This window comes from Phyllobates terribilis, unplaced genomic scaffold, assembly GCF_046119375.1.
Source record: "Phyllobates terribilis strain yellow unplaced genomic scaffold, ASM4611937v1 Scaffold_11__3_contigs__length_659146591, whole genome shotgun sequence".
Taxonomy (NCBI): domain Eukaryota; kingdom Metazoa; phylum Chordata; class Amphibia; order Anura; family Dendrobatidae; genus Phyllobates; species Phyllobates terribilis.
The window spans coordinates 423,958,817-423,971,748 of record NW_027362771.1 but is presented as its reverse complement, the minus strand read 5'-3'; the positions used below and the strand labels follow the sequence as shown (position 1 = coordinate 423,971,748).

The window sequence follows — 12,932 nt, the reverse complement described above, 5'->3', positions numbered from 1 at the left end:
CAGCTCCACCTGTGGGGAGCTATACCATCAAGCTGCCTTATCATCAGCCTCAGTGGACTGCGCAGCCCTGGTGATCCTCACCAGAATCCACAGGTGGCATCACGAACTCTTTTATAAACTTAACATCTATCAACGCCTTTTTAAAGAGAGACCCCAGAGTACGGGCCCGGGAGCCGACCACCGCGACCTCCTTAAGGTTAAAGGCCCGGGTAACCGAGTCATCCCCATCTCCTGGGGATCAAGGGGTGCCATGCATACCAGGATCAAGGGGTGCCATGCATACCAGGATGGGGATGAGGGCCATGTATACCAGGATGGAGGATATTAACAGAATTGGGAGACATTACCCCTATACCAGTGTGAGCAGCAGACCCCCTCCCCCATAACAGTGCATCATGACCACATTTTTTGCTTACATTTTTTTTCTATTTTCCTCCTCTAAAACCTAGGTGCGTCTTATGGTCCAGTGCGTCTTATAGTCTGAAAAATGGGGGCAATACCAGAATACCCAGAGTAAATCCAATAAAAAAGAGACAGCATGCAAACTCCATGGATATGTTACCTTGGTCATCAAACATTGCCAAGGCCGGAGGGCTAATCACTAAGCCTCTGTGTCGCTGCCTACAATCTACATATGTCATCATACTCTGTTTTTACGCTTGTAAGTCCTGTTCTGAGTGCTTTGCTGCCTTTATTTAAACGGTTTGTTTAAAAAATGTAACCCCTTTCCACAATGTGTGGCTCTTGTAGACCTGGTACAACGGTTGAATCCATGATCTCCTTTAATTTCAAATGTCCAGCTACAGCTTTCTTTAAGGGGTTTCCCACAAATAATGTTCACTCTCATCAATAGATCTTGGAATAAAAATAACATGGTTAGCACATACCACATCTCTGGGCAGAGGAGGACACAAAGAAAAGTATACAGACAGGAGAGCAAGGGATCACAGCTGCCGCTTTTGGTGAAGTAAAACATGTTTAGGAACAGGCAGGAATTGTTTTACTTAACAAGAAGAATCAGCTGTGATCCCATGCTGTAATGTCTGTATACTCTATTTTCCTTCCTCCCTTGCCCAGGAGATGTGGTATGATCAGACCGGGTTCCCACACAGTCAGACACAGCCATTACACAGGACATAGCAGGGGCACATTTATAAGATTATCTCAGCACAGGGACATTTTTTTTTATAACACATCCAATTGTGGAACTTACTATTATTCAAAGATCTAATGATTAAGATACACTTTATTCATATAATCCCTTTAATCATTAACCTTTGTCCTAGGGGTACCAGATGGTTCACTGAGATGGATCTGGGATGACAGGAGATACTGATAACAAGGTTCAAAAGACATTTTGAACAATTGTAAACCTCCAAATTTGTGAGAACAGCTTCTGAAGGCTCTTTTCTATTTCAGCATGACTGTGCACCAGTGCATGAAAGCACATTTAAGTTCGTTTGGTGTGGAAGAACATGACCGGCCACGCAGAGCCATGACCTCATCCCCATTATGCAACTTTCCGATGAACTAGAACAGTGACCTCACAAATGCTCCTCTGGATGAATGGCCAAAAAGTTCCCACAGATATGTTTCAAAATTCTTGTAGAAAGTTTCCCTAGATGAGTATAAGCAGTTATAGCTGCTAATTGGGGACCGGCTCTATATTAATAACTGTGGATTTAGAATTGGATATCAAAAGCTCCTGTAGGTGTATTGTGAAGGTGTCCCGATATTTTTAATTATGATGCACAGGCTTAGATCTAATTAAACTTATAAAAGATCATGAAATTGTATTTTTAACTGTGAAATAGCAAAAGTATTTCATATTTGTTCTGCTTTGCCCTATAAAATTTGAAGGTGCTATAAATTGAATATGTCACATGATCTGCATGAAACACTAGTCAAAAGGCACTCCAAATCTGATAGAAGGTGGTGTATTAAAACCTTGTGTGCACTGTGTAAATGTGGACTAATTCTATTATGATTAATGTACAAGTCTTCGCCTTTGTGTGGCAGCATATTGGAAAAAATACCCCTCTAACAAGCCGTGTCTTTGTATAAAATTAAAGGCATATAGAAGAGCACTGTATACTTTTATATGTGACAATTTTTGGGTTCCACTGAACGTGATGCTTGCTCAATAACATGAAGTGCCATATATCATGAGCCAATGGAAATATTTATAATATAGTGTCCAACGATTAACTTGAAGAGTTTGTAACCAAATTAACAAAACAAGCCTGCTTCTTTATAAAGATGGGAATATCATTAGAGCCTTTAGATTGGAGACTGAATACACCAATTTAGAGGAACAAATAAAAAACAATATATTCATGAGAATGGTTTACTAAAACATACAGTATATCAAGACAAATGTCTGATGTACAAACAGAAAACGTAATTGCCAACACGTACAGTTAATTCATCCATGTGTTTAGTTTTCCATCTGATCATTAATTATGTATAAGCATGATGCCTATATAATCCAGTATAATATACATGGGGGTATTAGCTTTTGTGTATCAATTTTTATAGTAAACCATAGAACTCATTTGCATGAACTATTGTAACACTGTGAGAATTTGTTTTACTCTATAATCAAACTATCAAATGCAATGTTAAAGGATTATTTTAACAATCGCACTATTTTTTAAAAAGCACAAAATGCATAATTATTGTTAATATACAGACTAAGCCCAACATAACATTTCTTTCTTGTACCTTTGTGTCTTCTTTCATATCTATCTGCCCCTTTGTGCATCCAGCTTCACATAATTGAATGGGTGGACCTATTCTTATCTACTAAAACTAAGGGCGAAGGGAAGGGGCAAAGAGACAGTGAGTGACCAAAATCTCATCTAGCAGCTTCAAGCCAAGGAGCTACACCCCCACCAGCTGAGGTACTACAGGAAGACCCCCTGTGGACCCAAGCCATGCAGCCTCCCTTTGTGTCAGACAACTATAATTCAATACCGAGTTATGGCAATACTATATGTCCTCGTTATTCATAAAATAGATTTTTAAGATCCCAAGAGAATGGGGAATGTCAGCCTGGCTCCCAGCCCAGTCTAGCATGTAGGGATGGGGAGATACCCAACAAAGCCTTTCGGAAACCCCTGGGGCCACTGTGTTTGGTCTCCATGCGTAGCAGGTGCCCGGCTGGATCCAATGACACCAGAACCGGCTCCTTAGGAGCGTCCATTAAAATGGGAATTAGTTTCTAGAGTTTATAGCTGATGGAGGCCATGTGTGGGGACTTAGGTTCAGCCCAGGGAGCAGGAGGGGGGTGACCCAGAGGAGTTAAATGCTCTTGCAGCTCTGGCCTAGTGCTTTTTCTCTGGGAAGTCACAAAGACACATCGCATGGGAGAAGTCACCCAGCAAGTGGGAACCACAAGCCTCCCATGTGATAGCCCTCCCCCCGCAAGCCAGGCCTTCCATCTGATTGGTAACTGAGTCTTAATAACTGCTTATATCTCTTGTACCCGTACTATTGTGTTTGCATCTCTGACCATTATGTATGTATAACCCTTATGTATATAGTGTATTGTCTACTTTGCCCTTAAGATAATTAAATATATAATTTAACATTGGCCTGCTCTTTTACCTTGATCTACGAATCCACACATCCATTGTTTGGCTTAATCCTCACGCTACTTCACGCTGGTTTCTGACCCGATATAATTCCCGTTATATCTAATAGAAACTGGTGCCAGCTCTACCAGGCTGACAAGGTTCTGTTTCATTGGGGTCAGTGAGAGGGGTCTCTCAGCCTGTCAGGGGTGTGAGCGAGTGTGGTGCCACCTCAGTGACTGAGTGGGCCACCTCTTCTCACTCCCGGTACCTTCCTGTACCTGTGTGGACAGGGGGTGTTTGTGTACAACTGTACCAATTTGACCTTATGCGTTCCCGAGGGGGTACGGAACGTCACGTTGGTGCAAAGGGAAGATCCGTATCACGTGATCCGTCTGACGTAATTGTGACGTCAGGAGGGTGGCAAGGTGTGGATCCTTCATAATATGTACACATTACTGTAAGACCACATTGAGATTTTGGGAATCCTTTGAAAAAAATTCAACTCTGATATAGGAAAATAACAACATTAAGAGAGCAGTTGATTAAAAAATCTTGAATGTATTTCTGTATCTTTAATTCAATTTATATTCTAACCAGAATTACAAATGGATCAGCTGATCATCATTTAATAAGAACCGTTTTTCTGTTGTATTTCTGTGAATCGCAACAGATGCACCAGGAAATGGGTCCTTCCAAATGAAACTTTTCATTAACAAAAATTAGCATGCTGCAGGGAAACAGACTCATGTGACTATAATTAAGAGCTGTGCCAACTGCATTAGTAATTAACAAAAAAAGTTGCTTAATTAAATGATTCTAATAGATGACAATCTCACTTAACTATATTCTGCCATTTTACTCAGGTGCAGTGACAATGATAACTTTTCTAATAAATCAATACTGCATCAATTTCAAAGGGCCTCCTGTTGTTGAGAACTTTCATTCATGTGTAGAGCATTAATGGAGCATTAATCATGGAATATTCTCTATATATCATGTATAGCTCTAAAGCAAATGATGGTCACTTGTCAGAAAACAAGACTGTAGCCTCTGGCTATCAGCACAGATGTTGGAGTTGAATACTACACTGTATATGAAGGTCCCCAGAGGGTGACTTACAATATATAATTGCGTTACCTCTGCTCCAGCTGCTTGATAACCCCGCGTTCTGGTAAGTCGTCCTTCATACTTCAACACAATCTCTTTAGCCTGCCTGTTAGACAATCCACAATCACAATTCATTATTAGTTCCTATGAAAGGGAACCTGTCACATTGGATAATTCTATTAACATACATATATAGGGTTAATCAGATTAAAAACGGTAGGAAAGTGCCGGCCTCGGTACTGAAAGCGCAGCTCCTGGGAGAAAATTATCTTTATTCCTCCTGGGAGCTGCCAGCTTTTAGTCATATAGCTGTGGTGGCATGGATACAGTCACTGCTCATAGCACTGTGAGCGGCAGCCATAAGCACACCCTGGCACTCAGTACAGAGATAGCTGTCAGTCAAAATGATGGGGCGTACTTGTAGCCACTAGTGATGATCGAGCACTAAATGCTCAAGTGCTCGGTACTCAAATCGAGCAGGTCAGATGCAGGGACGGGCTCGACTTGATTACCGAGTATAATGGAAGTCAATTGGAAACTCGAGCATTTTTCCGGAAGACCCTAACTGAAGGGCTGGGGAGGCAGGAAAATTGCTGAAATGGATGGAAACAGTGCTAACCTGAAATGGGAACAGCATTGGGAAGGTGTCTGGATGCATCTCTGACTCCCAGGTCGCGGCTGGGAACAATGTTGTCACTTGGCAAGGACCTTACTCCCCACTGTGGGAACCATCACAAGTACATTCCCAGGCTTCAATTGTCTCACTTGGACCAACCAACTTTACATACTCCTTTACTTTCACATACTCCTCATGCCTTGAGGGGGCACTCTTTTACCTGGCCCCTCACTTTGATCCCTCTACACAACTGACTATTCTGCCTAGCTGAATGCGGAACACGATTATATGCTCCCAGTTCTGGGGGAACAACATTTAGTACCTTTACTTTTTCCTGAGTACTTTTTAGACCTAAGTCCCTGAGTTGGGTTGTTCCAAACTTTTCCCTGGACACCTCCAACTCAGGGAAATTGACTTTAGGGGATGATTTAAACTCCTTCTTGCCTACCTGTACAGAAAATAGAAACTTGTCGGCCTCGGCATGTGACAAGGTTTTTTCACCTGTGACCTGGTTGTCAGCCGAGCTACCAGCCTGTACCGCTTTCCCTACAAATCCCAAAACAGGGGAAAATCACGACGGACAATTATAGAATGTGACAAGTTTTTGACCACTCCCACTTTGTGGGACACGGAACCACACTCTGTGCCAATGTTGACCCATTGTGACGCCAGGTGTGGGAAAGACTTAGTGCTACACAGAGGGAAGAGGGAAAGGGAGCCCAGACACTAGGGAAAGGCAGAAGTGGAGACCTCCTAGTCTGGTCTAGTGTCACCCTGTCTCAACTACCGTCCCTATATTGCCTCTTCGGCAATCACCGTCCGCGTGCCTCGCCCTGTCTTTCCCTGGGGTATGGCTAAGGCAAGGGATGGGAAGAGATGAGCACTAGTTGATCTCCACTATAGTCTAAAAAAAAGAGTTAGGACTGTCCCATAAGGGTTGCCGTGACGTGGCGGGATGGCTTTTACATTATCTTGATCAAAGTTTATGTTATCTAAATACCCTTTATTATTTATCATTATTTTTATGTACTGTGCGATTTATCCATTTACTTTTAGGTATTTGTGTGTTTTGCTTTTGTCTTTGTTTTTTTTTTCTTCACTAAAGTCTGTAGACAACAAGGGTAGACAAACAGGGGAAGAATGTTTAGCTTTAGACGACTCAATACAAATGCGAACTCGGCCTCAAGCTCCAGAGAGGACGAAGTACTGCTCTTGCTAAGCCTTCACAAGTAGAAATTAATATAGCTGTCACCTCCCTCTCAGACACACCAGGTATATATACACCCAGGCCAGAAAGCTAATTACCAGAGCGAGGTAGCCGCTAGGTCATAGAAACAGCCTCAACCAACTGCAGGATGACTGTCTGTCACCTCTGATACACCCGTGACACCCAGGCCACAGGGAAGCTATTGGCATCTCCATGAACAAACTCGGCTTTAAACTTCGCCACAACAGTATCCCGGACCTGCCTGGTGTGTTCCTTGGTCTTCATGACGCTCTCTGCACTTGAAACAGAACCCTGAGACTGCTCAAAAAAATAAAGGGAACACTTAAACAACAGAATATGACTCCAAGTAAATCAAACTTCTGTGAAATCAAACTGTCCACTTAGGAAGCAACCCTGATTGACAATCAATTTCACATGCTGTTGTGCAAATGGAATAGACAATAGATGGAAATTATTGGCAATTATCAAGACACCCTCAATAAAGGAGTTTTTCTGCAGGTGGGGACCACAGACCAATGCTTTCTGGCTGATGTTTTGGTCACTTTTGAATGTTGGTTGTGCTTTCACACTCGTGGTAGCATGAGACGGACTCTACAATCCACAGAAGTTGCTCAGGTAGTGCAGCTCATGCAGGATGGCACATCAATGCCAGCTGTGGCAAGAAGGTTTTCTGTGTCTGTCAGAGTAGTGTCCAGAGGCTGGAGGCGCTACCAGGAGACAGGCCAGTACACCAGGAGACGTGGAGGGGGCAGTAGGAGGGCAACAACCCAGCAGCAGGACCGCTACCTCCGCCTTTGTGCAAGGAGGAACAGGAGGAGCACTGCCAGAGCCCTGCAAAATGACCTCCAGCAGGCCACAAATGTGCATGTGTCTGCACAAACGGTTAGAAACCGACTCCATGAGGGTGGTATGAGGGCCCAATGTCCACAGATGGGGATTGTGCTCACAGCCCAACACCGTGCAGGACGCTTGTCATTGGTCACAGAACACCAGGATTGCAAAGTCGCCACTGGCGCCCTGTGCTCTTCACAGATGAAAGCAGGTTCACACTGAGCACATGTGACAGACGTCATGGAGAGCGATCTGCTGCCTGCAACATCCTTCAGCATGACTGGTTTGGCAGTGGGTCAGTAATGGTGTGGGGTGGCATTTCTTTGGAGGGCTGCACAGCCCTCCATGTGCTCGCCAGAGGTAGCCTGACTGCCATTAGGTACCGAGATGAGATCCTCAGACCCCTTGTGAGACCATATGCTGGTGCGGTTGGCCCTGGGTTCCTCCTAATGCAGGACAGTGCCAGACCTCATGTGGCTGGAGTGTGTCAGGAGTTTCTGCAAGATGAAGGCATTGAAAGTATGGACTGGCCCGCCCATTCCTCAGACCTGAATCCGATTGAGCACATCTGGGACATCATGTCTAGCTCCATCCAATTTTGGGGGTGACTCCAAATCCAGGCCTCCATTGGTTAATAAATTTGATTTCCATTGATTTCCATTGATGATTTTTGTGTGATTTTGTTGTCAGTGCATTCAACTTTGTACAGAACAAAGTATTCAATGAGAATATTTCATTCATTCAGATCTAGGATGTGATATTTGAGTGTTCCTTTTTTTTTGGGCAGTATATATATATATATATATATATATATATATATATATATATATATCACCGAGTCATATCTTCCAACATGAAGAAACTAGGAGGAGGACATGTATGGTGGCACACACACAGTAAAGATATCCCTATTGAAGCCCTTTTATGTTCTCTCCAGCGATATCTATTTTATGGCCATTGTAGAGTGTGATGCTACCAAAAATGCCCCTACACATACACATACTAAGTATGGTATCTCCACAGTGATTCCTCCCACAGTTTCACCCCAGATGTACAGTATGATGACTCCACAGTGCCTCCAGAAAAGTATGATATTCCCACAATGCCACTAACACAGTATAATTCCCCCATAGCAGGATGCCCCTAAAGTGCCCCCCATAGTATGGTATCCCCATAGGGCCCCCACACACACATAGTGTCATGGCCCCAACACAGCATCATGACCTGTTAGTTTGATTTCCCCACTCAGTATGATGGCCCCCACAGCCACCTAAGTATGAGGGCCTTCACACAGTATGAGGGTCGCTACACAGAATGAGGGCCCCAACAGCTCCCCACTTATTATGTGAGCCCCATAGCTCCCCACAACCTACCACTCAGTGCAGGAGCCTCCACAGCCTCCCCCACAGTATGATGGCCCCCACAGCTCCTCACACAGTATAATGGCCTTCACAGCCCTTCACACAGTATAATGGTCCCTAGAACTCCCCAAGCAGTTTGATGGCCCACACAGCCCACTGCTCAGAACAAGGGCCCCCACAGCCCCTCACTCAGTATGAGAGTCACCACAGCCCCTTAGACAGAATGAGAGCCACCACAGCACACTACTTAGTATGAAGGAACCACTCAGTATGGTGGGGCCCCTCATAGTCCCCCACTCAGTATAATGGCTCAATCAGTATGAGGACCCCTACCAGCTCCACACTTAATATGATGCCCCTACAATAGCTGACATAAAAAACCCACACTACTCACCTTAGCCTGTTCCCTCAGTGCGCTGCTTGAGTCTGTGCAGTGTGAGTATTGTTGGCTCCACACTACAGGTGTGATGAAATGTCATCATCACACCTGCAGTGCAAGAAGTCTCAGACTCACAAGCACATGCTGAATGGTGGATTATGCAGCCTTCTGTTTCATTATCTACCATCTTATTCAACATTATCTGTGACCTGGAGATGTGGATGACACTGAAATTCTGATGGCAGGGGGGTGACGGGTAGGCTATCCAATGCCAAGCCGCACTAGACCCTCTCGACTCACGGGCCCCATAGCGACTGCATGAGATGCCACTATGGAAGGTACACCCCTGAGCTAGAGCTACAAGCAATGATTATATCCTGAAGACTAGAACTGAAGTCAATTACTATAATTAGAACTGAATTACTAAAACCAGAATTCATTCCTAGAACTGAATGACTAAAACAAAATTTAATTACTAGAATTGACTAGAGATAGACAAATACTAGTGCTCTAGAACTAAGTTAGAATCAAATACTTGATCTAAAACTAGATAACTAGAGTTAAGTCAGAACTTGAAATTAATGATTGACATCGTATAACTATAACTGTAGTAAATTACTTGAACTTGAACTAAATGACCAGAACAAATTATTTTACTAGTATTAGAACTGATTGACTAGAACTAGACAATTAATAGAACTTCAAAATAAGTGATTGTTACAAGAGTCAGATACTAAAACGAGAACGACATCATCATAGAGTCAATAATTAGCCCAAAAACTGAAAAACTGAATGATTAGAAATAAAATCAGTTACTAAAGCAAGAGCTAAATGACTAGAACTAGAGCCAATTACTATTACTAGACCTAGAACAGAATGACTAGAATTAGAATTAGAGTCAGTTACAAAAAGTAGAACTAATTCAGCATCAATCACCCCATATAAACGGCCTGGGACAGCTCATAGAGTCCACTGGCTTTCAGTATCATCTCTATGCTGATGACACACAGATCTACCTCTCTGGACCCAATATCACCACCTTACTAACCAAAATCCCACAATGTCTGTAAGCTATTTCATCCTTCTTCTCTGCTAGATTTCTAAAACTTAACATGGACAAAACAGAATCCATCATTTTTCCCCCATCTCACTCAACCCACCCAACAGACCTATCTATCAAAGTCATTGACTGCTCACTCTCTCCATTCCGCAAGCTTGCTGCCTCGGGGTTACCCTGGACTCTAATCTCTCCTTCAAACCACATATCAAAGCTCTTTCCACTTCCTGCCTACTACAACTCAAAAATATTTTCCGCATCCGTACATTCCTCAACCATGAATCTGCAAAAACACTAGTGCATGCCCTCATCATCTCCTGCCTCGACTACTGCAACCTCCTGCTCTGTGGACTCCCTTCTAACACTCTGTAGCACTCCTCCAATCTATCCTAAACTCTGCTGCCCCACTAATCCACCTGTCCTTCCGCTATTCCTCGGCCTCTCCTGTCTGACAATACCCTTCATTGCCTCCCCGTTGCCCAGAGACTTCAGTTCAAAACCCTAACCATGGCATATAAAGCCATCTTCTCCATGCATCTGTGCCCTAGTCTCCTGGTACTTTCCTGCATGCAACCTCCGATCCTCACAAGATCTCCTTCTCTACTCCCCTGTAATCTCCTCTTCCCACAATCGCATACAAGATTTCTCCCGTGCATTCCCCCTACTCTGGAACTCTCTATCCCAACATATCAGACTCTCGCCTGCCATGGAAACCTTCAAAAGGAACCTGACGACCTACATCTTCCAACAAGCCTACAACCTTCAGTAACCCTTGTTCCACCATACCGCTGCATGACCAGCTCTACACTCACCTACTGTAACCTCACCCTCCCCTTGTAGACTGTGAGCCCTTGCGGGCAGGGTCTTCCCTCCTCCTGGACCAGTCGGTGACTTGTATTGTTTAAGAATACTGTACTTGTTTTTCATTATGCATACTCCTTCTCACATGTAAAGTGCCTTGGAATAAATAGTGCTATAATAATAATAAATAATAATAATAAACATACTTAAGTGAGCGCAGCTTCTGTCTCATTGGCCAAGGTCTGCATCGGATATTCGCAACAATTTCCTTCTGGAGTTGTATGTTTTGGAATATAGTTTCTGGATCATTATTCTCCTCCTTTCCCTCAGCGTTTTCATCTTCATCTGAAATACTGACAAAACAAACCATGAAATATAGTCTAAAAATTATAGTATGTAACAATGTATCAATTCATGTCTTAACATTTTTTTCCTCATTGTATTCCAGGAGTCAAGCCTTTTGATTTTCTCAATTATGCAACAGTATGAGGAACTTTTTAATGACACCACTTTTGGGGTACATATATATATGAAATAACATTTATTCATTTTTTGAAGGGGTGGAATAGAAAAAAATACTCATAATCTTGGGGGTTTACTTTTAAGAGTGTTCACTGTGTGGTCTAAAAGAAATAACTTTATTTCAGGGTTGTTATAATTCTAAATATGGAAAACCAAATTTTTATACCATAATATGTTTTACTACTTTTGCATAAAACACTTTTTAAAACGTAATAATTTGTTATTGAGTCAACCCATTCTGAGAGACGTAACTTTTTTCGTTTTTACATACAATACAGACAGTTTTTTTGCAGGATGAGTTGTATTTGTCATTGCCAAAAAAAGAAACCAATCCCATCTTTGTGAGTTTTTTTTTACACTATTCAGCATGAGGAATAAATAATGTGGTAACTTTATTGCCATAATGGTTGTGACACTGATCTGTGCTAACTAGTTAGTGTCACTTCCATAAATGTACAGCGCACAATGTCAATGGGTTAAATAAATTTAGTCATTGGTGATTTCAGTATACTAATGTAGCAGATCTATGTGGCACATCTCATGTTGAACACTGTTATCAATGGTCTTCCATGGGACAATTGGTAACTTTACTGAGTAATGATAACTTGGAGTACCATCATGATGGTCAAATAACAAATTCAGCTCTGCTACATCTGTGCATGTACTTATTACATTCTATTGTACTATTATTATTTACTCATAGGATTTCTACGACATAGTGTAACCAACGATTATGGACATAGAAAACAAATCAATGCAATTTCTATTTTATGTTATGGCAATACCCATTAAATGAACTATGTATTTCAGCCGCTGTCCATGGTGCTGAATCCATCTATTCAAAAAATGTAATACTTTAGCTGGTAACATTCAGTTGAATTGAAATGAGATTGACTGCTGAAAATATATTACATTTCTTATTTTCTATCTCAATAGTGTATGTAATAGATCAAATAATAATGTTATAAAAAAAAACATCAAAGTTCATTTCACATATAATAATAGGTTGCACATATGCTGTAAAGCAGCTTACCTCTGCGGGGGGACCCTGTAGATATTGGTGTTCCTCCTGACACCTTTATATCTCTTAGTGGACTTTGTGGGCTTCAGTGCTGAAGATGCACTCGATGTTGTCATTGCAGTATAATCCTTCCTCTGTCAGGAGGAGCTGATCTCTGTGCTTAGTAAAGAATTCTCCTCCTGTTTTATTGCCTGGAACGCCCACCAAGTTGGGGGCTACAAGTTTCTAATACACGGTGTCATGCTTGAGAAAACACTCAATGAACTTCCTATTCTATTCTACAGTATAATATTATTATACAGTATACCAATCTGTATTCCAAAAGGAATATCTACCTCTGTATTACTGCCACTGATTTTACAAATAACATTACTTAAGACCTTAATCAAACCCTAATGTTTCTTAAAAAAATTGGTGCATCTCAGGCAACC

General features: G+C 42.2%; 1 protein-coding gene across 1 annotated transcript in view; it reads right to left on the bottom strand.

Annotated features, from left to right (window-relative positions):
* TMC3 (transmembrane channel like 3) overlaps positions 1-12,656 on the bottom strand; it is a 95,736-nt gene extending 83,080 nt beyond the window's left edge. The window contains exons 1-3 of the mRNA XM_073650842.1: positions 12,514-12,656; positions 11,165-11,311; positions 4,716-4,791 (exon numbers count right to left, since the gene is read on the bottom strand). Coding sequence (XP_073506943.1) covers positions 4,716-4,791; positions 11,165-11,311; positions 12,514-12,617 — 327 coding nt within the window. The 5' untranslated portion in view covers positions 12,618-12,656. The remainder of the gene's footprint in view (positions 1-4,715; positions 4,792-11,164; positions 11,312-12,513) is intronic.
* Positions 12,657-12,932: the final 276 nt, after the last annotated feature.